We start from the raw sequence: 26,613 nt of genomic DNA on the forward strand, positions 1-26,613 counted from the left end.
TTACCGCCATACATTAAGTTACAGTACTGGTTAGTCATGTCTGCTGTAGCTACGTGCGGCCGGACATACTTTACTGTACTGTTCTCTAAGCCTGATTAACCAGCTGGGAAAATACAACATGGGCTTTGTCAGTATCATAACAACGACAGTTTAAAAAAAGGAATCTAATTTTGCCCAGGCAACTGTAAACATCTTGCTTGTTATGGTTAGGAAATGAAGGCTCTGCTGAAAATGACCTGACAGCACTGTTGTCACTCTTCATATGGAGCCCAAAACTAGAACATCTCCAGCACAGTCAAAACAACATATCCACCACATAGAATTTACCACAGTACAAACGGACACAGTTTACACAAAGGTACACCCAAACAGTGCCACTTACAGACATGTGCACACTCCCACACACCTGTCCTGGAGTCCTCTCTTCCTGGCCGTGTCCTGTATCTGCTGCAGTCTCTGTCGCGTTTTCCTCTCCCTCGGTCATCCACACAGACAGGGGGCGCACTGTGGAGTAGAGCGGATTGGGGTCAGAGGACAGCAGCTCTCCTGCGTCGGCAGACAAGGACCTCTGGTAGTGGGTGTCGGCTGCGTCCTGGGACCGCGACTGGGGGGGGCGGTAGGGGGCGAGGCACCCTGTCTCAGGGCCTTGTTGGCACTCTCAGCCAGGGCCAGAGCCATGAGGCGTGCTGGGTTTTTAGGAGGGGGAGGGGGAGGCTGGGAGAGCAGGGGGGCACCGGTGGGTTCCGTTTTACCTGTAGAGGGGAGAGGAGGGTTAAATTACATGACTATGGTCTGCAGTAAAACCTCGAATCATTGAAAACAAGCTCATTTTTGATGACTATAAATCAATCAACTAATACATTCAATCAATCAAACGTGTTGGCCGAGTCCATTCCTGTCTACTCACCCTGTCCTCTGATCTTGGCCTCGGGGCCCAGTTTGCTGCAGATCTCCTGCTGGCAGCTCTCCGTCAGCTGGAAGTCACATGACCTCAGCAGCATGGAGATCATCTGAGGAGGCTGTGACTGGGAGGGTCCACTGCTTGGGATGCCAGGCTGTAATTCACCAGCTCGCCCGCCAATCATGTCCAATACCTACGAGGGAGAAAGTCAAGTTTGGGGAGGCAAATTTATCATACAGAGTATATAGGAAAGTAATCTCCAATCCTGAGATACAGAAATACAGGGACAGGAGTGACAGAGAGGGAGGAATTACCTTAGCAGGGACGCTGATGGATACAGGGTCAGAGATGTCCAGTGTAGGGGACTTGGGGGCTTTTTGTGAGAAGGCGTTCACCATCTTCCGGGTGAAAGATCTTCTCTCTGTTGGGGGCTGAGCAGAGGGGGCAGAGGTCACAGGTGTAGTGGGCTGGCCCTGGCTGTTTGAGGTACTCCGGTTGGAGCCTTCCCCTGATTGGCCGGCAGATGGGCTGGTATTGGCCGGTCTGTGTTGACAGAACACCTGAAGGGGCGGGGCTGTGGCGGCGATGATCAGACTCCTCCTGACGGCCGCATCCGATTGGTTGAGCACCGAGTCGGGGTCCTCTGTGATTGAGCGCTGGCTGCTGGAGTGAGAGTGTCCTTGGTGGTTGAGGCAGCGGTAGGGAGGGGGCGTGGCAGTTGGCGGGGACTCCCTGCCGCTTGCGGTGACTGCGCTGCTGCCCAAGCCGATTGGTCCGTCCTCCAGGAAGGTGGGGCTGAAGTCAATGACGTCCTCGGCCATCCAGGAAGCAGCCGGGTCCTGGTTGGAGAAGTCAGGCAGCATGTAGATGCCTTCCTCGTCGTCATCCTCCTCATCGTCTCCATCATCCCTGGGCCGGCGGTCCTCAGGCAGCAGGCTGTCATACGAGCGGCTGGAAGGCAGGCGGGACGGGGGGCGCTGGGGCAGGTGCTGGGGGTCCATGGAGGCAGCCAAAGACAGACCGTCACTGCTGGAGCGGGGCCGCCGCAGACGGATAGACTGTCCTGAGAGAGAGAGGAGGAGAGGTAGGAAAAAAAGGAATAGTCATGGTTTAAAATAAGCGTCTCTGTAGTGCTCGTCTCTTAGTGCTCCAACCAGCTCCTAAACGATCCATTCTACTCCGACTGTCCCAAAATCAACTATCATCACTGCTTCCAGACACATTACTTCTCTTCCACAGCCTCCCCTGACAGAGACATCTCATACTCTATACTTAACGGACGAGAAGAGAGAGGTTCTGCTATCGATCAGTCAATGGACTTAACCTGCTGAGATGAGTATCAGTATTAGCGTCAGTGAGTTATGGCCTACTGTGGTGTACCTGCTCCACTGTGCTGGGACGATAAGGATTCTTCACTCTTAGCTGAACGCAGGGTCACACTGTCCACACGACAACCTGCAGGAGAAACCAAGTAGAGAGAGAGAAAATAGGGAGAAAGAGACAGCCAGAGAGAGAGAAAGAGAGATCTGTCATACAAAGAGAGAAGGGGATCAAAAAGGTTGACAAACTGTGGAGTTGGCATTTATTTTTCTTTCCACCTGCATCCAGGTGGTGGTCCAAATCAGACATGATATCTACCTGCGTGTGAGGTGGCGGGCTGGAACAGGGAGCTAATCCTCATTGGTTTACGTCTCCCCGCCCCCGGAGGCTTCCCGATCGCAAAGAATGTCTTCCAGCTCCCTCCAGCTGCCTTCCGTACCTTCATCCCTCTCTTCCTCCTGTAGGGGGAGGAGAGAGCAAGACAGAGAAGGAGAGAGAGAGATTTAAGTGGGTGAGACTGCTAGATCAACTGCATGTGATAGCAAAACTACAGAAAATTGCATGGTCTGGAATAAGCCTGGCCTCACACTCACCTGTCGACAGGGTGGTCCAGCACGGTGTGGAACTGGCCCTGGAACTGGACTGGCGCCCCCTGGAGAAGCAGAGGAGCCTGTGTCCTGGCCTGGGCCTCTTCTAGGGAGAGCAGCCTGGCGGACACAAAGGACTTGGGCCTAGTCAGAGAGTGCCGCCCTGCAGGCAGAGAGAGGACAGTTAGTAATAGGTAGAGGGTGGGAGAGTGAGGAGGCTTTGGTGACGGAGGCCAAAAGCTTTGTTCCAAATGAGATCCTATTCCCTGTATAGTAGTGTACTACCTTTGGCCAAAGCCCCTAAGTGGCACACTATGTGGCCAAAAATATATATATATTCAAAAAATGTTTTTTTAAATGAGTACTACAGGAAATAGGGTGTCATTACAGATTTGCCCAACGAGAGCGAATAAGACATGGACACGCTTGCAAATCAGAAATCACATGGAGTAAACAACACAAAGGGAGGGAAGGCTGAGGTACGCAGAGGATATTGGACCTTTTCATTTGAAACTCCAAATCAAAGAGCAACCAAAGTAACCTCAATGGCAAAGTTTGCTGAGGTTTGCTAAACAGGACACCCGTCAGGGGAGAGCAGAGCATAGGTCATCAGGCAGGATTAACATCTAAACAAATATGTATTATTATAATGCAATTAACAGAGTACTGTAACAGTGTCTTATAGGGCAAGTACATGCCAGGAAAGCCCAAAAATATTTTTTCCACATTAATTTACTGCAATACAATTTTTCACATTAAATGTATTCAACATAAAAGTATTTATATTAATATTTCAAAAGTACCCTTTTTGATTTAGCATATTTTTGGGACAAATTGTTGGAACAACAAGTCAAACACTTCAAATTGTGCTCTGCTACTTTTAAACATAAACATTGATCTAAGTCATTAAGCAATCACATTCAGCAAATCACCAGCAGAGGGAGTTCCATTTGAATCCATTTCCCCATTCACTGGTGGTGCTCACAATTTATCATAACTTCAAAAGTAGCAGAATGTTGAAAAGTTTATGTATTTGTGCAGTATATAGTTTAAAACAATGTCTAAAAATGTACAAAATCGAAATGGTACGAGATATTCACTAATATGTTATGTTGAATAAATGTTACAAATTCATAATCTAGACATAATCCATATTTTAGAGCACACTATCATGTACAGTTCACAGATCATAGGGTCTTAGAGGATTTTCTCACAAATGGTTTGTGATACAAATGTAAAAACCATATCAAACATTCATCCTGCCAATTAAGTTTCTGTGAGAATAGCCAGAACAATCGGACAACCAAAATATTTTTGGGACTTTCCTGGCGTGGAGTCTGAGACACAAAGCAAAGCATCTAACTGAGCCCTGGCTGGGACGCTGACAAAAACTCTTCAGCTGGAGAAGCACACAGATACTGCTGATCTGTAGACAATACTGAGGTTAAACATTTTAGCTATAGGGCCTATTGATTATTTAGCTAGCTGACAAGACAAAACAGATCACAGAAGCTGGGAATAATCAATGCAACATGGTTGTTTTACCTGGTGGTTCTGGCTCAATGTAATCCTCTTAAAAGAAACATCCACAGCATTTGTGGCACATTGATCAAAACAACGTCTATTCTTTAATAGTTTGAGCATTACAACTGTTCATCATATATGCATAGTCACTTTAACAATACCTACATGTACATACTACCTCAATAAGCCTGACTAACAGGTGTCTGTATACAGCCTTGCTACTCTTTTTTCAAATGTCTTTTTACTGTGGTTTTATTTCTTTACTTACCTACACACACACACACACACACACTTTTTGTCCTTTTTTCACATCATTGGTTAGAGCCTGTAAGTAAGCATTTCACCTGTTGTATTCGGCACACGTGACAAGTAAACTTTGATTTGATTACAGCGCAAAACAACCTAAAAAAGTTACTTTAATAACTATTTCAAATGTCACAAACAAATATTGGAGTAAACACAAAATGTAACCGACCACATTTACTTCAAGATGGGATGAATTTGAACCAGGATGGAAGTTTATTGCCTATTAAACTGTCAATATAGTAGAAAAATCATGTGAGAGTTTACAGCTGACCAGTGACTAAAATCATGAAGAGACACTGGGTTTATAGAAACACATGTCAGCATGTGCACACAAAACTTATATTAAATGTTTGTTTTTTTTACCCCTTTTTCGTGGTATCCAATTGATTGGTAGTTACAGTCTTGTCTCATCGCTGCAACTCCTGTAAGGACTCGGGAGAGGTGAAGGTCGAGAACCGTGCGTCCTCCAAAACACAACCCAACCAAGCCGCACTGCTTCTTGACACAATGCCCACTTAACGCGGAAGCCAGCCGCACCAATGTGTCGGAGGAAACACCGTACACCTGGACAACCTTGTCAGTGTGCACTGTGCCCGGCCCGCCACAGGAGTCGCTAGGGCACAATGGGACAAGGACATCCCTGCCGGCCAAATGCTCCCCTTACCCGGACGACGCTGGGCCAATTGTGCGCCGCCCCATGGGTCTCCCGGTCACAGCCGGCTGCGGCAGAGCCTGGACACGAACCCAGAATCTCTAGTGTGGGTTTATACATGCCTTAGACCACTGTGCCACTCAAGAGGCCAACTTGGCTATACTTGCTATCTACTGGGAAAACAACAGACAAAAGCCCAATAGGATGAGACACATTCATCATGAACTCTTTCTTGTGCACATCGTACAGAGATCTCAGGAAAAATGGGTCACACAGAAGCCAAAAGTAGACCAATCCTAAACTAAACCAATCAACGCTAGAGCGCTTGTAAGCATCCAGCATAGATAGATAGATAGATAGATAGATAGATAGATAGATAGATAGATAGATAGATAGGAGATAGATAGATAGATAGATAGATAGATAGATAGATAGATAGATAGATAGATAGATAGATAGATAGATAGATAGATAGATAGATAGATAGATAGATAGAGAGAGCGAGAAGACTGTCAGAACATGGAGTAGCGTCGCCTTTCTACGGTGACTTCCAGAAGAGGAGCAGATAGTGTAGGGGGCCTGGGGGCCTTAGGGACCTCCTCACCCCTGGTCTCCCCCACCTCCTCCTCACCCCTGGCCTCCTGCAGACTCACCAGCCTGGTTCTCTGGTGCTGCCGAGAGACCTTACACTCCAGCTTGCCCGTTGCTACGGAGACACACAGCTTTCGCTCACTATCTGCTGCTTCAATCACACTTGGCATACACTGATTGAATCAACGTGGTTTCAACGTCATTTCAATGAAATTACATTGAATCAACGTGGAATAGACGTTGAATTGAAGTCTGTGCCCAGTGGGGTGGTATCAGTGTGGCTGAGGGCTCCCTTTATGGCAAGTTTTCAGTTTTATTCCATATTTAATACAGATGTTTATCGAGAGTAAAGAACAAAATGTTGCCAAATATTGTACTACTTTTTGGAAAATCAATTATGAAGAAAATGGATGCAGTGGAGAAATCACTTATATTACTGCCATTTTAGACTAGTCATACACATGTTCTACTGTGCTGCGAGGCAAGACAAAGAGTGCAATGAAATATTAGTATCACAGAGTCATTCAAGTAGAGTTGCTTTCATAGACTTACAGCATTTGAGGGGTAAAAAGCGGAGGACAGCGGGCGGTGGTGACAGTTGTAATGGCGGTAGAAGTGTCATCCATTATATACAGGGCTATAGCCAAAGCTCTCTGTTGAACCAGACAACTAAAAGCATTAAGTAGAGGATAGAGGAAGCCTGGCTGGCTGAGTAGTAAAGCTAGTTACTGTAGGTACTAAAAAGAGGCTTTGAGGCTCTGAGGTAAATGCTCTGTGTGTGGCATTGATAACACAAAACCACAGAGCTGATACAGAGGGAGAGAGGACAGAGGGAGCACTCTGAAGGAGAGAAGACATTTTCAGTCGAATCCTAACTTGAAATACACACGTCGCTGACGATTGCCAACTGATGCAAATAATACATTGATTTCAATGGGAAATGTGTGTATCCACACAAATGGAACTCAAGTTCGGAGGATTGTGTCCAGTGAGCGTTAGAGAAGCCAGCGTTTGGGTTATGGTGATGTGATGTGCATACCTGTGCCTGTGAAGCGTCCCACAGAGGTGAAGGAGTCACTGAAGAGCACATCCACGTGACCGAGGAGAAACTCCACCACCACAGACTGGATCCGCACCTCCTTAAACGGGTCAGCACCACTCAAACCCACCTCCTCGATCTCCATAGATCTGCCACGGAGACAACACAGCCACTCCAGGAAGGTGTTGCAGACAGAAATGCCATGAATAGAGCTGACATGATTCCTTACTGTACATGTCAGAGGCACACCTGTTCTAAACAATATAATTCTATAGGAACGATCCACAATGCAGGTACAATAGGTAGGCACACACCTGAGCAGGTTGGGGGCCCAGACAATGGCCAGGTTCTTGATGTGCATGTTGGTCTCTCCGCTGCAGGTGGCCAGACCAGCCAGGTGTCTAACGAGGTACTCCAGGGTCCTGACAGAGAGAGACAACATCAGTCCACAATCTGTCTCCGTGGCTGTGTTGTGTGTATACCTGTAGTCTCGGTCTCCATGGCTGTGTTGTGTGTATACCTGTAGTCTCTGTCTCCATGGCTGTGTTGTGTGTATACCTGTAGTCTCTGTCTCCATGGCTGTGTTGTGTGTATACCTGTAGTCTCTGTCTCCATGGCTGTGTTGTGTGTATACCTGTAGTCTCTGTCTCCATGGCTGTGTTGTGTGTATACCTGTAGTCTCTGTCTCCATGGCTGTGTTGTGTGTATACCTGTAGTCTCTGTCTCCATGGCTGTGTTGTGTGTATACCTGTAGTCTCGGTCTCCATGGCTGTGTTGTGTGTATACCTGTAGTCTCTGTCTCCATGGCTGTGTTGTGTGTATACCTGTAGTCTCTGTCTCCATGGCTGTGTTGTGTGTATACCTGTAGTGGCTGTGTTGTGTGTATACCTGTAGTCTCGTCTCCATGGCTGTGTTGTGTGTATACCTGTAGTCTCGGTCTCCATGGCTGTGTTGTGTGTATACCTGTAGTCTCTGTCTCCATGGCTGTGTTGTGTGTATACCTGTAGTCTCTGTCTCCATGGCTGTGTTGTGTGTATACCTGTAGTCTCTGTCTCCATGGCTGTGCTGTGTATACCTGTAGTCTCTGTCTCCATGGCTGTGTTGTGTGTATACCTGTAGTCTCTGTCTCCATGGCTGTGCTGTGTGTATACCTGTAGTCTCAGTCTCCATGGCTGTGCTGTGTGTATACCTGTAGTCTCTGGCTCTCCATGGCTGTGTTGTGTGTATACCTGTAGTCTCCATGGCTGTGCTGTGTATACCTGTAGTGGTCTCCATGGCTGTGCTGTATACCTGTAGTCTCGGTCTCCATACCTGTAGTCTCGGTCTCCATGGCTGTGCTGTGTATACCTGTAGTCTCGGTCTCCATGGCTGTGCTGTGTATGGCTGTGGCTGTGCTGTATACCTGTAGTCTCGGTCTCCATGGCTGTGCTGTGTGTAGTCTCATACCTGTAGTCTCTCTCCATGTCTCCATGGCTGTGTTGTGTGTATACCTGTAGTCTCTGTCTCCATGGCTGTGCTGTGTGTATACCTGTAGTCTCGGTCTCCATGGCTGTGCTGTGTATACCTGTAGTCTCGGTCTCCATGGCTGTGCTGTGTATACCTGTAGTCTCGGTCTCCATGGCTGTGCTGTGTATACCTGTAGTCTCGGTCTCCATGGCTGTGCTGTGTATACCTGTAGTCTCGGTCTCCATGGCTGTGCTGTGTGTATAACTGTAGTCTCAGTCTCCATGGCTGTGTTGTGTGTATACCTGTAGTCTCGGTCTCCATGGCTGTGCTGTGTGTATAACTGTAGTCTCAGTCTCCATGGCTGTGCTGTGTATACCTGTAGTCTCGGTCTCCATGGCTGTGCTGTGTGTATAACTGTAGTCTCAGTCTCCATGGCTGTGCTGTGTATACCTGTAGTGCGGTGGTGGGAGCTGCTGGATGACATCATGTACTTTCACCATGCGCTCGTCGTCCGTCATCTCTCCCATACAGTCCTACGGAGGAAGACCAGGGAAAAAACAGATGGTTTAGCCTTTGACAATGGACAGTACTTTCAGTTGGAGGGAGTTGTGTTGGGTTATGGCCATGTACTCACAGCAAACTTGTCGTAGAGCTGGTAGGTGAGCAGGGGGTTGGGCAGCTCTCTGAAGTAGAGCTTACACAGGGACCCCACACAGTGGATGTCCTGCATGTACATATCCTTGGTCAGGTCTGGAACATTCTCACAGTCAAACTCATGTCTGGTGGAGAGAGTGTCAAATAGGGTTGAATGCCAAAAAAGTATTGCATATATGTATTTTATTAATGTAGTCAATGATCTATGTAGTTCTTCTAAGACTTTACAGGTTCAGGGCCTGACATGCAGGGTTAGGGTTAGCATGAGGAGTGGTACCGGAGTTTCTGAATGTTGGAGGAGACTCCAGAGTGCCTGTAGATGCCGTCCACCACACCATGCTTCTCTATGAACTCTGAGCAGCTCTTTAGAACCTGTGGAACTGGAGAAGCACACAAAGATCCATGTCACATGTTACAGTAGTACACCAAACCAGATCAGGCTCTCAAGGACACACAGAGATGACTCCCTGAGACTCTAGAATTAGAACTATAGAACTCTAACTAGGGCAATGGGCCCATTTCATCAACTCCGAAGCACTAATGTGATCCTAAAATGGCATGATTGACTTAAATATTGTTCCGAGTTCACTTGACACACCAAAACCGCTCACTCTCTGCAGCCAGCAACTCAACTCTTCTATACATCCCCAAAAGGTTACGTGAGGATAAGTGTGTTTTATGTACCGTCCAGTCCTGAGTTGAGGAGGTGCTCTCCCAGGTCGCAGCCAAACACCCTCTCCTTAAGAATGCCTCTCTGTTTGAGCTTCTGCTTGGTGGGCCTGGACTTCATAAAGGTGCGCAGGAATCCTATCAGCTTGCCGTGCTTCTTAGAAACTGTCAGAGGGGGGCGACAGAGAGCTGCTGAGTAATGACAGTACAGTGGGAAAGAGACTATTGTGGTGGATGAGGGGTCCATCTTTGTGAGGGGCGTGTCTTTGTTTGTGTGTACAGAGAAGTGCCTGCAAACGTGTGTGTTTTCATGTGTGTGTGTGTATCCACATGTGAATGTTTAACATGAATGTCATCATCGAATATAAAACGTGTGAAAAGACATCAGAAAATAGGAGAGTTTAGTGGGAGCTGGAGCATGGACACTAGTAGGAGGCTGGGCCGTGTTCTGGACCAATGAGCCACGACCATCAACATCATTAGAACAATAAGCAGCAGCAGATTACTTGGACGCATGGTGAAGATTAGGATTAAGGAAATAATGATTGTCATTGGTCATAATAAACCTGTATTGTCTTCCTCTAAAACAACAACTTGCTTCTCATTTATACAACAAGCGCCATTGTGTTCCTATGATTTATGGGTGACTCTAAAATACATGTACACTAATTCTACTCTAAAAACATCCTCGCCACTCCTGCCATGCTGCATGTGAACAGCCCTAGGCTTGGCTAGTTGTATAAATGGCTATTGAACGTTTCCTGGTTGGCTTAAGGGGAAATGTGTTATACAGGCCCTGTATTAAGGGGAGAGATGGGGCATTAGGAAAGATAAGGACGGTGGAAGGACTCTGATTAGATGACAAATAGATTAATGAGAGAGAGAAATTCAATTTCAGTTGTTGTTACCAGCAAGTCTTAGGTACCAAGGCTGAGGAACTGAGAGAGGGAGAGAGAAAGAGAGAAAGGAAATCGATACAACAGGAAGGTGGTTGGAACACCAGCTAAATACACTGTTGTTCTGTACTTCGCACTCCCAAAACAGAGATCTACTGTGGTCGGAGATACAAATATGAAGATAGCAAAGATGTTGTGGTGACCACATTAGGCAAGCAAAATTACCTATGGGCTGAGTAATTGTGAAACTATGTGATCCGCTGTGTGTTTCTGGTTATAACACGAGGTCATGGATCCTTTAATAAAAAAATTGTCTAGAGAGAGATATCATTTTATAATGTTTACTTAGAAGACTTACAAGACGAAGATACAAGGGAGGGTGGAAAAGTGGCCGTTATACACAGTTCAATTAAATATAAGCAATATATGCTGCATGCCAGAAAGAAAACATAATAACCATGACAACTAGTACTGCATGTTGTCAAACTCATTTCAAGCCAGCCCCTGCAAAACCATCGACACGCTCTGTGGAGACTGAATACTCATACAGTAGTGATTGATTGATTGCCTCTGTTTACCGGATGTAGGAGAGGGAGGTCCTGGTGCGCTGGAGTTGGCTGGATCTCCATCTGGAAACACAAACGTGACTCAATACATTTGACATTGATCTGGTGACACAGTGCAGGTGTACAGTGCATTCGGAAAGTATTCATACCCCTTGACTTTTTCCACATTGTTACGTTACAGCCTTATTCCAAAATGTATTAAGTTGTTTCCTCCCCCCTCAAATTACACACAGTACCCCATAATGACAAAGCAAAAACAGTTCATAAATGTTTGCAAATTTACTTTAAAAAATGTAATTTAAAAAATATTACATTTACATGGCAGCGATTACAGCCTTGAGTATTCTTGGGTATGACGCTACAAGCTTGGCACACCTGTATTTGGAGAGTTTCTCCCATTTTTCTCAAGCTCTGTCAGATTGGATGGGGAGCATCGCTGCACAGGTATTTTCTGGTCTCTCCAGAGATGTTCGATCAGGTTCAAGTTCAGGCTCTGGCTGGGCCACTCAGAGACTTGTCCCGAAGCCATTCCTGCATTATCTTGGCTGTGTGCTTAGGGTCGTTGTCCTGTGTGCTTAGGGTCGTTGTCCTTCACCCCAGTCTGAGATCCCAAATGCTCTGGAGCAGGTTTTCATCAAGCATCTCTCTGTACTTTGCTCCGTTCATCTTTCCCCTCGATCCTGACTAGTCTCCCAGTCCGCACCGCTGAAAAACATCCCCACAGCAAGATGCTGCCACCACCATTCTTCACCGTAGGGGTGGTGCCAGGTTTTCTCCAGACATGATGCTTGGCATTTAGGCCAAAATGCTCAGTCTTGGTTTTATCAGACCAGAGAATCTTGTTTCTCATGTTCTGAGAGTCTTTAGGCAAACTCCAAGCGGGCTGTCATGTGCCTTTTACTGAAGAGTGGCTTCCATATGGCCACTTTACAATAAAGGCCTGATTGGTGGAGTGCTGCAGAGATGGTTGTCTTTCTGGAATGTTCTCCCATCTCCACAGAGGAACACTAGAGCCCAGTCAAGGTGACCATCGGGTTCTTGGTCACCTCCCTGACCAAGGCCCTTCTCCCCCTAATTGCTCAGTTTGGCTGGGCGGGCCAGCTCTAGGAAGAGTCTTGGTGGTGACAAACTTCTTCCGTTGAAGAATGGAGGGCACGGTGTTCTTTTGGTACCCTTCCCCAAATCTGTGCCTTCAAAACAATCCTGTCTCAGAGCTCTACGGACAATTCCTTCGACCTCATGGTTTGGTTTTTGCTGACATGCACTGTCAACTGTGGGACTTTATATAGACAGGTGGGTGCCTTTACAAATCATGTCCAATCAATTGAATTTACCACAGGTGGACTTCAAACAAGTTGTAGAAACATCTCAAGGATGATCAATGGAAACAGGATGCACCTGAGCTCAATTTCAAGTCTCATAGCAAAGGGTCTGAATACTTATGTAAATAAGGTATTCCTGTTTTTTTATTTGTTTATTTTATACTTGTTTTCGCTTTGTCATTATGGGGTATCGTCTGTAGATTTATGAGGAAAAACATGTCCTTAAACCATTTCTGAATAAGACTAACGCAACAAAATGTTTGAGTACTTTTCGAAGGCACTGTATGTGATAAGGTACAGTAAGTGGGATTCAGTATGGTGGTGTCATAACGTGTGTGTGTGTGTAAGCTACCTATTTTAGCGGTGGACTGAGGCTTCTCGTTGATGAGCTCAACACACTCACTGGGGAAGAAGCCCACCTAAAGTGGGGAAAGACCATCAAAGTAACTGAGGATAACCAGCACGGACACACACAAAAACACACAATAGCTTACACATGACATAGGTTAAAAAAACAAGAGCAAATGAGTTAAAAGTAGAAGCTTAGTGAAAATAGAGAACAGTGAAAGAAAGAAATATAAAGAAAGAGGAAACAAAATGAGAAGGAAAAAGAAAGTACAGAAACATGGAGACGTGAGATAGTGAACGTAGCCATCATCTGGAGAACTCTTCAGAGTAGGTGGGGAAGACAGGCGTATGTGTGAGGGAGACAGGCGTGTGTGTGAGGGAGACAGGCGTGTGTGTGAGGGAGACAGGCGTGTGTGTGAGGGAGACAGCCAGCGGCGGAAGTCTCCAGTGATTGTGTTGTGTACCTGGAAGCCATGCTTCCCCCTCCACCAGTTGGAGTCCTCTTTGGGTGGCATATCAATTACAGACAGGATATCTCCCACCTGTAGAGAGAGACACAGACAAAGACATTAAACAACCTCCGACTTCAAACAAAGTCTATAGGCAAACGAGCCAGATGACTTCATTTATCACCCCCACCATCTGAGCCAAAAGTACATCAACACACATAATACAGCCTCGGCAGTCAAAACACCAGCCCCAAAACTAAACATTATCCAGACACAACAAGCTGGAGCAGGGCATAATATAGTCCTGCCTGAACTTATTTCAGAGAACAGATGAGAAACAGTTGTCATTCCTCACTTTGAGGAGGACAGGACAGAGAGGAGATGAGACAGAGAGCGACACAAAGAAAGAAAGAGCTAAAATGTGCCTCAGTGTTTGGGTAACCCCATTCCAGGGTGCTCTGGCCCAGAAACAGAAAGAGGAGCAGTAGGAGGAGGAGAGGACAGGAATAGACAGAACATGAAGATGTAGGAGGAAAAAAGAGAAGGAAAAGGAAGGTGACAGCCAAACAGAGATACCAAGGCCCAGACAGAGGTGACACAGAAATCTGAAAACTATGACTGCCACTAATGTAAATCTCATTTGGTTCTGTGTATCCCTGCAGCAGCTCCATACCTCAATGGAGATCTCGTCGCTGGCCTGCGCCGTGTAGCGCTTGATGACATGAGCAGCGGCGATGGCGGGAACGTTGAGCGAAGCTTCCTCTTTCAGGAGGAACCGATTCCCACGGTTGTCAATCTGGGAGGAACAGCAAATACAAACCTCTGTTGTTTAAGGAATAGACAGGCAAATAATTACACCACTTTCTCAATATCCCTTAATTATAGTAGTAGGGCTAATGCACAGGTGGTAAGACAAAGCCTGTCTCTCTAGCTGTCTTTCTCTCTCCCACTCTTCTTTGGTCTTCCCCAACAATAGTCTTCTTTCTCTGGCCAACTTCTTATATTTTTACAGCTTATTCTCACCTTCACTCTTTCTTTCAACGTCTTCAGGGGGAGGGGCAGCCCCACTCCTTCAAAAAAAAAAGCAGTCCCACTATGTTTTGTTTTTTTATCTTTATTGAAGAGATCGTACTACCGTGTGAAATATGGGGGAGGGAGAATCAATAGGCAGTGGGCCAGATTCGAACCCATGCCGACTCTGGCATATATGTGAGCCGGGGTCAGCGGCTGTAACCACTGGACCACACAGGCCACGCTCTTATGTTTTCTAAAGATACTTAGTCTCACCTCCATCCAGGTGAGCACAGGCCCACAGTTGAGCTTGTTGTCCACGATCATGGAGAGGCGGCTCAGGTACTCCGACAGCAGCGGGGTGAAGATCTGAAAAACAACAAAAACAACTGACACAGGACTTTTAACACACAGCTACTGTAGGAGCCGACAGCTATTTACATACATCTACTCCCAGATACTATAGATGAATAACATGACCCAAATATCAACACCTGCTAGCTAGAATCAGAGAACAAATGTGTAGAGACAGACAGGTCACAGACAACCATGACTACATCACCTCGATGAAGGTAATTTCATGTCATTCTCAGAGGTCTTCATGCTAACCTACCGAGGTACCATTGACCTCCATACAGTACAGAAAAACATTCTACAGCTAATTCAGCCAGAATGCTACATAACCACCTCAACAAATAAGCTCTCCCACAGTCCCCACTCACCTCTACCCTGTCCCCGATCTCGCTGAGGGGTGGCAGGGGCAGCAGCTGGGAGTAACGCCGGTCGTAGATACACTGGTGGAGGTGAGCGTCCAGAGTACGGAACTCCTCATAGGAGCGCCGAACCATCCACATCTTAGCCTACATCACATAGAGACAGAGAGAGGGAAAGAAGAGGGGACATAAATATTAACGTGAGGAGGATAGCAAGGAAGGGGGGTAATAAGTCAAGACAGGAGAGAGGGAGGGGGAAATATATTCCCACACAAATACAAAATATATACAAAATATATTCCCACTCTATCCCACTCATATGTGTTGGTATGAATGTGTCTGGGTTAGATATAGCCCTGGCAAGGAGATGTGCGAGTGTGTGTGCACTCGTGTTGGGCGAGGGTATGTGGCCATGCCCACTCACCTGGCAGGACACCTGCACCAGGAAAACCAGGTTTTTGGCAGAGCCCGAGTTCCAGCTAGCAACGCTCTGCTCATTCGCAAACTGCAACTGAGGAACAGAAACACACACACACAGGGCAGAACGACAGATTTGTACCTTGTCAGCTCGGGGGTTTGAACTTGCAACCTTCCGGTTCCTAGTCCAGCCTACTGTACACCGAATAAGCAAACACACATACAAGGATACTGCAAAGCACCCTCCTATACCTACACACACGATCAGGATACACTATATCCAGGGAAATGGCAATCCTTGCCTGGTACCTTTTACACAACCTCCCTCCTAGTCACCCAGATTCTGCATCTTCTAATAAAGTAGCCAACTAAATCAGAGGAGATCTTTCAAAATGGCCGACAAGCAGCCAACAAACAGTATTAAAGTTTAATGGACTTAACAATGCAGAGAAAGCTGTGAAAAGACAAGCCTGCTAAACTAATGACAACAGAACCATGTGTCACTAATAGAAAGCCTCGGGTGGAGCCGTAGGACACCCATGGGGTTCTGGTGGCCCGGATTTACAAACAAGTGGGCTTCTACAAACAAGCACAAAAGGAAGACAGTTTTTTCGTGTCTATTCTCTTTTTTGGGGAAGAGGAGGAAGAAGTGAGGGCGGTGTGGAGGCTCCAGGTGGATTAAAATAGAAAATACTTTCATCTGAAATGAGACCGGCAGTGTTGTGGACTTCGAAACGTTTGTCTGAAGGACCTTCACATCAAATCCACTATGACTAATGCAGAGAGAGATAGAGAGAGCAGCAGAAGGACAAAAAGAGAGATGCAGAGAGAGGGAGAGAGAGAGAGAGACTCAGTGGAGGGTGGTAGGAAGAGAGAGGGAGAGGTAAAGAGAAAGGAACCAGAGAGACTTAAGAAAGCAAATGCAAGAAAGAGGAAGAAAAGGAGGCGCTTTGGCGTGTGTTTGTTTCTGACTCGGAGAGCAAGGACAATGAGATGAGAATGGCCTCTATCAGATCTCTTTTCTTCAGGGTCTTCAGACACTAATGAGCAGTGCTCCCTCAGCTCAACACACACACACACACACTCCAGCACAGAGAACGAGAGCACTAACAGCTGTGCTGGGTGGGAAGAGACATGGAGGTAATAATGTCGCTCACTACATCAGGTGTTCATCATCATGAATATGTTTAAAATGGCATTAAGTTACCTAATCCTTGTAATAGGATGACGTTACATTATCTATATCTAGAGGTATGAGTGAGAACGTCAGAGAAAAGAGAGAGTACTGCTGCTCTTCCACTACGATGCCCATGGACTGAACATCAGAATGAGTTTGTTTGCGCGTGAGTGAGTTTGTGTAGGTTGGGTACAAAGAAAGAGCCAGCCTGAGCCCTGGAGATGTTGCTGCTCTCATCTCTCCACTGTGCCCACCCCCTTCCACCCATAACCCTGATGTATTCTGACAGGAACACACACAGTACAGACATGCGGTACACACACCCACCCACCCACAGTAACCCACAGTGAGACCTGTACTGTGAGGTCCTTAGTAGTGTGTCAGTCCTGTTCACATGTGATCATTATGACAGCAACACTACAGGCCTGAGGCCGGGGTCGTCGTCACTACAGTAACATTACAACACGAGGCCGGGGTCGTCGTCACTACAGTAACATTACAACACGAGGCCGTCGTCACTACAGTAACATTACAGCACGAGGCCGGGGTCGTCGTCACTACAGTAACATTACAGCACGACTACAGTAACATTACAGGCCGTCGTCACTACAGTAACATTACAGCACGAGGCCGGGGTCGTCACTACAGTAACATTACAGCACGAGGCCGTCGTCACTACAGTAACATTACAGCACGAGGCCGTCGTCACTACAGTAACATTACAGCACGAGGCCGGGGTCACTACAGTAACATTACAGCACGAGGCCGACGTCACAGTAACATTACAGCACGAGGCCGGGGTCGTAACATTACAGCACGAGGCCGACGTCACTACAGTAACATTACAGCACGAGGCCGGGGTCACTACAGTAACATTACAGCACGAGGCCGACGTCACTACAGTAACATTACAGCACGAGGCCGTCACTACAGGGGGCCGACGTCACTACAGTAACATTACAGCACGAGGCCGACGTCACTACAGTAACATTACAGCACGGGCCGTCGTCACTACAGTAACATTACAGCACGAGGCCGGTCACTACAGTAACATTACAGCACAGGCCGATGTCACTAACATTAACACAGCACGAGGCCGGGTCACTACAGTAACATTACAGCACGAGGCCGATGTCACTACAGTAACATTACAGCACGAGGCCGGTCACTACAGTAACATTACAGCACGAGGCCGATGTCACTACAGTAACATTACAGCACGAGGCACGGGGTCCGATGTCACTTCAGTAACATTACAGCACGAGGCCGGGTAACATTACAGCACGAGGCCGGGGTCGTCGTCACTACAGTAACATTACAGCACGAGGCCGGGGTCGTCGTCACTACAGTAACATTACAGCACGAGGCCGGGGTCGTCGTCACTACAGTAACATTACAGCACGAGGCTGACGTTGTCGTCACTACAGTAACATTACAACACGAGGCTGCACGTTCGTCGTCACTACAGTAACATTACAGCACGAGGCTGACGTTGTCGTCACTACAGTAACATTACAACATGAGGCTGACGTTAAAGCACGAGGCCGGGGTCGTCACTACAGTAACATTAACTACAGTAACATTACAACATGAGGCTGGGGTTGTCGTCACTACAGTAACATTACAACATGAGGCTGGAGTTGTCGTCACTACAGTAACATTACAGCACGAGGAGGCTGGCGTTGTCGTCACTACAGTAACATTACACCATGAGGCTGGGGTTGTCGTCACTACAGTAACATTACACCATGAGGCTGACGTTGCACGAGGCCGGGGTCGTCACTACAGTAACATTACAACATGAGGCTGACGTTGTCGTCACTACAGTAACATTACAACATGAGGCTGACGTTGTCGTCACTACAGTAACATTAACTACAGTAACATTACAACATGAGGCTGACGTTGTCGTCACTACAGTAACATTACAACATGAGGCTGACGTTGTCGTCACTACAGTAACATTACAACATGAGGCTGACGTTGTCGTCACTACAGTAACATTAACTACAGTAACATTACAACATGAGGCTGACGTTGTCGTCACTACAGTAACATTACAACATGAGGCTGGAGTTGTCGTCACTACAGTAACATTACAACATGAGGCTGACGTTGTCGTCACTACAGTAACATTACAGCATGAGGCTGACGTTGTCGTCACTACAGTAACATTACAACATGAGGCTGACGTTTTCGTCACTACAGTAACATTACAACATGAGGCTGACGTTGTCGTCACTACAGTAACATTACAGCATGAGGCTGGGGTTGTCATCACTACAGTAACATTACAGCATGAGGCTGTCATCACTACAGTAACATTACAGCATGAGGCTGGAGTTGTCATCACTACAGTAACATTACAGCATGAGGCTGTCATCACTACAGTAACATTACAGCATGAGGCTGGGGTTCTAATGCAGGCCACTGGAACATCCAAAAGGACCCAAAACGTGAGTAATAGACATGGCTAAAACACACTTCATTTACAGTCAGCCGGACATTTTTGTAGTTTACATTTCTAAAATGGGCATTTTAGCCCGCACGCACAGTCTTGTGTCAAAACCTACCTCGATGGAGCCAAACTCCACATTGTCATAGTGGAAGTGGGCACAGTCAACGAGCTTAGGGAAGTGACCTTTCACAACAGACAGCCTGAGATAGAAACACACACAGCAGTCAGATTAGATTAAATAACAGCATTATACAGTCACAGTGTGAGAGTCACAATACAGAGAATGTATTTGTCTTGAACAGCAGCAGACCAACACTGTTCTAACGTTAGTGCAGCAGTAGAAGCCCTGTATACAGTCTGTCTATGTTTGGGTGAATTAGTAGACCTACACTTAGGTTAGAAGAAGCTCCAGGACAAACAAAACTGTAGCTATGGGACAAACTGTAGCCAGGACAAACAAAACTGTAGCTATGGGACAAACTGTAGCCAGGACAAACAAAACTGTAGCTATGGGACAAACAAAACTGTAGCTATGAGAGCTTGACAGTGACCGTGGTTCTCGTATGAACAGAAACCACACTGAGCAGACTGCTTTACATGTCCCTACTCCTAAATGCACACACTGACTGCGGCAGTTCCATGGCATGGTGATTTTTGCAGCTCAACATTTATTGTCATGAATCTTGTCCTGCAGGCAGATATGAGCGATTTCTGCTAGATGGGCCAGCTGCAAAGTCAAAATTGGCTATATTGTAAAAATGTATGAAAACAAAAAATGTGTTTTTGGTCTTAAATTTAAGGTTAGGGTTAGACATTAGGTTTAGCGGTGTGGTTAAGGTTAGGTTTTATGCTAACCTGTGGTTATTTAGTGGCAATACAGTGACCAGGGCCAAACTTGATCAGTGACATCCCTCACTCCTCTAAGCTACACATTACCATCAACCTCCCACTGTCAACTACCACATAACCTTACAGCAGCCAGGGGGAAATGAAACTGGGGACGTTCCTGTTTCACAGCACTGCGTGGGCCGTAAGGGGAGTTCTGAGGTTCTCTGTATGCGTTTAAACTTCTCTCTGTCCCGTGTCTCTACAGAAGTGGTTTAAGACCTGACAGGGATGTCCATACAAGGGCATTCATCACAGAGCACAGCTACAAAGTATAGCGGACCTGAAATACTACAGTCTATATAATATACACCCTTCCTCTCAGTCTATGCTTGGCATCCCTTGTCTGGCACCAAAGTTCCATCGGTGCCTCAGGTTTTACATTTCACACCACTTCTGCATCCTATAACTACACTGCAGTCACATTTCCCGTGTGCAGGTCAGCAGTGTACTTGTTCCACCCTCTTTAAAATGATCTTTAACTGTTCCAATTCACCCTCAGTGAAATGATTAAGACCTGGAGGGCAGTGTGCCAGTCTTAGTGGCAGTCTCACCTCTTGCTCATCTTCCCTTTCAAGTTGGCAGTGGTGCCCACGGAGCGGGTAGTGGGCTCCCCGGAAGTGTCCAGATTATCGGTGCTCCAAGCCTTTGGGAGGTAGATTTGGAAAGAGGAAAAAGACACAGTTAGTAAAACACGATAGTCAACAGGCCACGTTACATGGTGTCTGTCTGTCTCCAGGGGTGGTGGTCAAGACTGTACTCAAAGGGAGATAGGGAAGACACAAATCTCAAGAAGACATCAGATATATCTAGATTGACTGTAGTAACTAAGTATGGTTTATAGGCTACACCATCTACAAAATCTGTATACAGCATGGCTCTTCCTTCTTGACGGTGATTTGACTCTGTCAAAGCAACTTCCTCAGCCCCACGATGCCACTCCTGACTACAGTACATAACATGCAGAAGATACTTACACAAACACAGCACAACTAACACCACTGCAGAGGACAGAGTAAACTGTAGTAGTGGTAGCTGTGTCTGATTCTACTTCACATTGTGTAGCATATATAAGCTGTTAGTTAGTAAATCCCTGTCCCTGCGCGTATCCAGTCCTTCCTGTCAGGATCTGCATGACGATGCAGCAGCCGTCACACAGTGGAGCTGAATGCGCATTGACTCAACAGCAGGTGGAAACACAGCTCTAATCATCACACGGTTCACACCTTCACAGGCCCTACGGCAAGCCAGACACACACCCCTCCTCTCCCTCTGGCTTTAGGTATACCTTCACTCATCTCTAAACCAGCATACAGCCATGTAATCGTCATCATCACAAATGAACAAAGACAAATATGTCCCTCTTTTCCTTCTTACCTCTCTCCTGCAATGTCAATATTCACCTCCTTTCCATATTATCCAGCTGATGAATGCAAACCAACACACCCACACAAACAGGTAGCAGCACAGATGAGCTGTCAACCACCAGAGGGAATGAACATCAATCACTCACTGTGTGCGCGTACACACACACACACACGCGCGCGCGCGCACACACGCGCGCGTACACACACGCGCGCGTACACACACGCGCGCGTACACACACACGCGCGTACACACACACGTACACACACACACACACACACACATACACACATACACGGCTTTGGTAGAGGCTAACTGAGGTCATTTGTGTGTGTGTGTCAGTTGTCAGGAAAATATGTCCCAAATAGACTAAGGGTTGTAATATACACATGGTTGTCACCTCCATGAGATGAATTGGTGACAACCATCTCCATTCACAAGAAAGACGGTGAGAAATGGTTTTGCCCAGATGGGGGGAGGATGGGATGGGAATTTGGCTAAAAGTATGTGGATGAGTGATTCCCGATTCTCCTTAAAATACTCAATGGGATCAAATATCAAAACCCCACCTGAACAAGTGTAGGAGAATCTACCGCTTTCTCAGAGAGTTGGCCTGTCTTACAATGTCTCACTCTCACATGCCAACAGCAGTGACAATAACAGGCTGGATACAGTTTGGAAGGGTGCAAACCAGGTTGAAGATCAGATTCTCCACTACTCAGCCTGTCATGGGCTCCTGAAACACCTTTAAAGGATACAGCAATGAAAAGACCTGGGCTTTTAAAACCTTCCCAGTTGTGAATCACTTGTGATTGGGAACAGCGCGTCTGTTCACAGGTTATTCCTCAGCAGAGGATGCAGAGCTGGATAGAGTACTGCAGATCCAGGGAAAAACATTACTCCTCAGAGTATTGGCCTAGGATCCGTACTATTACTCCTGGGACTGACCTTACCCACACAAACTGGTCCTGGTCAATCGCTTAGGGACAACTGACACCCTCACCGTTCCTGGGTGAGTGAGTGGGAGAGTGGACGAGCGAGCAGCTGGCATAGGCTTGCTGTGGTAAATTGACTGTTAACAGTACGCCTGGACAGCCCTGCCTCCACCTGGTATGTGTGTGTGTACACGCTCAGCGGGGCCCTTAGAGGCTGAAAGCACTGGGGCTAAACTGGGCACAGCTAGGCTTCATCAGAATACATCAGAGCTGCATCACTCCAGCATTGAGTGTATCACACACCAAGATGTGTCTTTTCAGCCCTCAGTACAGCCCGGCCCCTTAGAGGGACTGAGTCGAGGCTGACAACGTGGCAACAGCAGAGAAACTCAACGAGCTGAGAGTCCATCATTACAAAGCAGGGGATGAGGTATTTATAGACAAGAACCCTGGCCTTTATCCAGTCTGCACTGTCTGCAACATGCATTCATTCCATCTCCAACATTGTAAAACCTTAGTACACCACCCGACTGGTACATTATATGGATGCTAAAGGTCATTAGCGGACCACGTAGAGGACCACGTCATGTCGTTGCTCTTCTAGCAACTCACACCCCTCTTCACTCTACACCAGGCTAGAGTTTCACGGGCAGCCAGTATGGAACAACAGGCACCTGAAACTGGATCTGCCATGGAAGCCACCGCTCCCAAACAACAGTTAGCTAGATGGTCAGAGACACAGGCAGGCGGTCAGAGCAGGGCAGTATCCACACACAACCGTCAGGGACAATACCAGCCATTAATCCTAAGAGACTAGGCTCTAGTAGGTATTGTTGTACAGCAACAACGCAGACAGGTCTTCTTCAGACCAAAACCAAAAACATGAGAAACCTAATGGTATTCAGGCAGGGTAATAACCCCTGCAGTCACTCACACCCCCTCATTGATTCCACAGCATCCCTCTTTCTCTCCACCTTCCGCATCCTCCTCTTCTTGAACATATTGAGGGACCCTTCCCAAACCTTTCAAGGGGAGCGGGGGTTATTTTTAGATGTTGGTGTAGTCTATCTCCAGTGCTATGCATCTCCTCTATCTATCCGTCTGTCACCATCAGTCTCCCATGGTTACTTCCGCCCAGCCATCACCATCACCCCTGTACCCTCTCAGTGCATTCTGCTCAGAAGGACAGGTAAGTGGACCTAGCGGTTACGTCTGCGTGCGTGTGCACAGACACATACTTGAATGTTGAACATTTCACAGTGTGAACACACACACAGCGATCTGAACCCTGGGCAATTGCCAGAGCTCAGGCTTCTCAGCTGTTCTGTGAGAGGGGCAGGAGACGGACTGACGGGCGGTCGGTCGCTTTATATAAACGCTTGGTTTCCTTCCTAATATATCCAGCGACAACTGGCAGTTATACAGGGCAACACAACCTCCACATCATAGCAAAACCACATAAGGGGGCTATAAAAAGGTGTCACGTTTAATGCTTCGACAAGGCCAAGAGGAGGGAGTCTTGGTGGTACAGAGAAGAACTGTATAGTAGGCTGACCTAGAAACCGTGTTCTGTTGAGTCTAGAGGATCCAGCATGCTATATAAACCCCCTCTCAGTTTAGACATCTTTAAATGATAAGCCCTGGTTCTCTCAGTAAGGCCGCTGTCATCAGATCTCACCCACATAGTTTGAATGTTTGTGCCCTGATCCAACAACAACAGTCCATGTAATGCATGCCTGGTATTCCAGCCTCTCTTTAGGGACTGGGAAAAAACGGAATTCAAAGCCTGTTTGGGAAGAGCGGCTGCAGTTGTTCAGCACCAGCTCTACCCAGTACCAAGCAGGGTAACCAGTGTCTACCCAGTACCAAGCCGGGTACCCAGTGTCTACCCAGTGTCTACCCAGTACCAAGCAGTGTTGGGGAGTAGTGAACTACATGTAGTTCAACAAGTAACTTAACTACATTTTGAAGTTGGTGGTAGTTGAACTAAATTCCAATCTTGGTAGTGTTTTAGTACTTAGTTAATTACTTTCTTTGCCATGTAGCGTTGTAGCTAACTACTGGAACTACACACTACTGTTCTCGCAAATAGAAAAGATGATATGGCTGAAGTAAACAAGAATTTCCTTTCTTTTTTAGCATCAGCCCTTCCCCGAATTCTCATTTGAAATACAGTTTTTGTGTTTAATATGCACATTCTGTTATCTTACTGCAGAGTGATCTGTTTTAACAATTTGTAGTATATGACATTTCAGATTTAGATAGAATGTATCTAGAAGTAGCTTGGATCTAGTGAACTAGTTTTTCAAATGAACTTGGTGTAGTTTAACTTTTTCCAGTGTGAAGTAATTGGTAGCTTGGTAATCAATATTAACAGAGGAGCTTCCCCAACACTGGTACAAAGTCATCCATTGCTGGGTAGTGTTAGGTCCATAACAATGTGCCATAATGAACATTGCCACAGAACAGTGGGAAAACAGTGCCACAGAGAGACATGGTCACCATGGAGACATTCAGGGAAATAAGACAAAACAAGCATGCATAGAATATCTACCAGAATAGCAGATCACTCACACCACACTGGGTAAAGCCACACCAATAGACATTATCGTGCTGATGACAGAGGTTGACAATACTTGTAATAATTGTTGACCGCATGCACATGTACATTTACACACACACATGCAGACAGACCACATATAGACAGGCACAATACATACCCACAGACATAAAGAGGTGCATACAGATAGTTTGGGTAGACGGAGACTTACCAGACATGACTGTCCGACTCATAGCGCGTATAAACATGGTGCATTTCCCAACCCACTGGGGTCACGACACTTCACACAGAAAAAGAAAACGAAGGAAGCACATTTAATTTCCGTCCCTTCATACAAGAGGCTTATTGTGTGTAGACAAGAGACATTACACTCTAGACTGCTTCCTTGAGGGATTTGATTAAGTTCACAGTTGATTCAGGAGAAAAAGTCAGACTTTTGTTTAGCTTAATTGTTTGAGGGTAAATTTTTTAGTATTTTTTTTTAACATTGAGGATTTAATCCACAATGTTATTAAGCTTTGCTGTAACACCAAGTGGCCTGTGTTGAGAGCTGGAGCGAGAGGACTTGGCTGACTGTTCACGCTCCATCATAAAGAGCCAAATCCTAACCAACCAGCCCTTAATCTAATGTAACAAGGCCATGCATCAACACCACTGCTCTGAAAGCCTTCTCCACTCTGACAATTAAAAGATCACTTGATTCCCATACAGAACCATCCCTATAATAGTGCCATCTAACCCATAACCCACAGAGAGAAACGTATCTCAAATGCCTATGCTGGTTTTGAATACTCCTCTTTGTTGACAACAACCCTTGGTATTTCGATAAGTCAGTCACATACCATTTCTAACAGTCTAACCTGTCAGGTTGTCAACACGGACAGCATCATTGTGCTTGGGCTTCCCAGTATTACAGCAGAGTGAAGTGTTGTCACACTCTCGGTCTGTCTGAGGGGAGTTGACTCATCTAGTTAGTTGGAGGTGGGAGAGGAGCAGACAGACATGGGTCACACACAGGGGTCAACACACTAAGGAAATGGGTTAAATGTGACCGTTTTGTTCCTTCTTTAGTAGGCCTAAGTTGTGTGTGTATAAAAGATTTGGTGTGGCTATGCTGTGTGTGTGGGGGGGTTAGGCTGAGTGAATGTAGGGAGTTCGGCTAGGCTTACTCTACCCTATGAATCACACATGAGTGAGGCTGTTCCATGAACCTTACTAAGTCTCATGCATTGAATGCGTTTAAAATGTTGACTAGAGTCAGTGGGCGGCAAGTTGGTCTGTGCAGTCAGACGTTGGTGTTTGTGATGTGGGAGTGAGGCTCCGTGCTTTGTAGTCAGCCAGGGCCTTACCGACAGTTGCCGAGATCTTCCATCATGTGGGCAGCATCGCTATGGTAACGCAGCGCGTTTATGCATGTCAGGCCGTGAGAGGGAGATTGTGTGCTTGCTTGCGCTTATAAAGGACTGCATGGATAAGATTTGGGTGGACAGGATGTCAGAGTAGGATAAGAGAGTGTGTGGATGTGCATACTAGAGTGTGTGTGCGTGTGTCTCTCTCACAGGGAAAGAAAAATAATGGTGAGAGTGCCCGATTCAACTACTATCTTTGTGCGATTGAGAGGATTTAAGCAGGATCAAATGTGCTAGACTCTGTGTGGGGTGAACTGGACGGTGTGTGTGCAGGGATGAGTGAGCACCATGAGTGTATATTCCTCTCATTCCTTTACTAACTCTGGACTTGACACAGAAGTTGGTGTAGCGACAGTGGCCAGCAACTCTCTCATGCCTGTAGGTGTATTGAGTGAAGTGGGTCTCACACACAC

At 46.5% G+C, this 26,613-nt stretch overlaps 1 protein-coding gene across 5 annotated transcripts in view; it reads right to left on the reverse strand.

Moving 5' to 3' along the window:
- LOC112245899 (Rho GTPase activating protein 33) overlaps positions 1-26,613 on the reverse strand; it is a 36,014-nt gene that overhangs the window by 173 nt on the left and 9,228 nt on the right. Inside the window, exons 2-23 of one of the 5 annotated variants that reach the window (XM_042304844.1) lie at positions 25,003-25,071; positions 20,486-20,577; positions 19,162-19,246; positions 15,419-15,505; positions 15,004-15,141; positions 14,558-14,650; positions 13,944-14,066; positions 13,286-13,363; positions 12,826-12,892; positions 11,164-11,214; positions 9,705-9,854; positions 9,298-9,400; positions 9,001-9,145; positions 8,817-8,899; positions 7,235-7,342; positions 6,921-7,069; positions 2,815-2,971; positions 2,540-2,679; positions 2,282-2,356; positions 1,216-1,964; positions 908-1,094; positions 407-752 (exon numbers count right to left, since the gene is read on the reverse strand). In XM_042304844.1, coding sequence (XP_042160778.1) covers positions 481-752; positions 908-1,094; positions 1,216-1,964; positions 2,282-2,356; positions 2,540-2,679; positions 2,815-2,971; positions 6,921-7,069; positions 7,235-7,342; positions 8,817-8,899; positions 9,001-9,145; positions 9,298-9,400; positions 9,705-9,854; positions 11,164-11,214; positions 12,826-12,892; positions 13,286-13,363; positions 13,944-14,066; positions 14,558-14,650; positions 15,004-15,141; positions 15,419-15,505; positions 19,162-19,246; positions 20,486-20,496 — 3,051 coding nt within the window. In that variant the 5' untranslated portion in view covers positions 20,497-20,577; positions 25,003-25,071 and the 3' untranslated portion in view covers positions 407-480. Of the gene's footprint in view, positions 1-382; positions 753-907; positions 1,095-1,215; positions 1,965-2,281; positions 2,357-2,539; positions 2,680-2,814; positions 2,972-6,920; positions 7,070-7,234; positions 7,343-8,816; positions 8,900-9,000; positions 9,146-9,297; positions 9,401-9,704; positions 9,855-11,163; positions 11,215-12,825; positions 12,893-13,285; positions 13,364-13,943; positions 14,067-14,557; positions 14,651-15,003; positions 15,142-15,418; positions 15,506-19,161; positions 19,247-20,485; positions 20,578-20,908; positions 21,093-21,308; positions 21,428-25,002; positions 25,072-26,613 lie in introns of those variants that run through there. The other 4 variants (XM_042304846.1, XM_042304845.1, XM_024414076.2 and 1 more) reach the window with 4 other exon arrangements.

Source organism: Oncorhynchus tshawytscha, linkage group LG23 (genome assembly GCF_018296145.1).
Source record: "Oncorhynchus tshawytscha isolate Ot180627B linkage group LG23, Otsh_v2.0, whole genome shotgun sequence".
NCBI classification, from domain to species: Eukaryota; Metazoa; Chordata; class Actinopteri; order Salmoniformes; family Salmonidae; genus Oncorhynchus; species Oncorhynchus tshawytscha.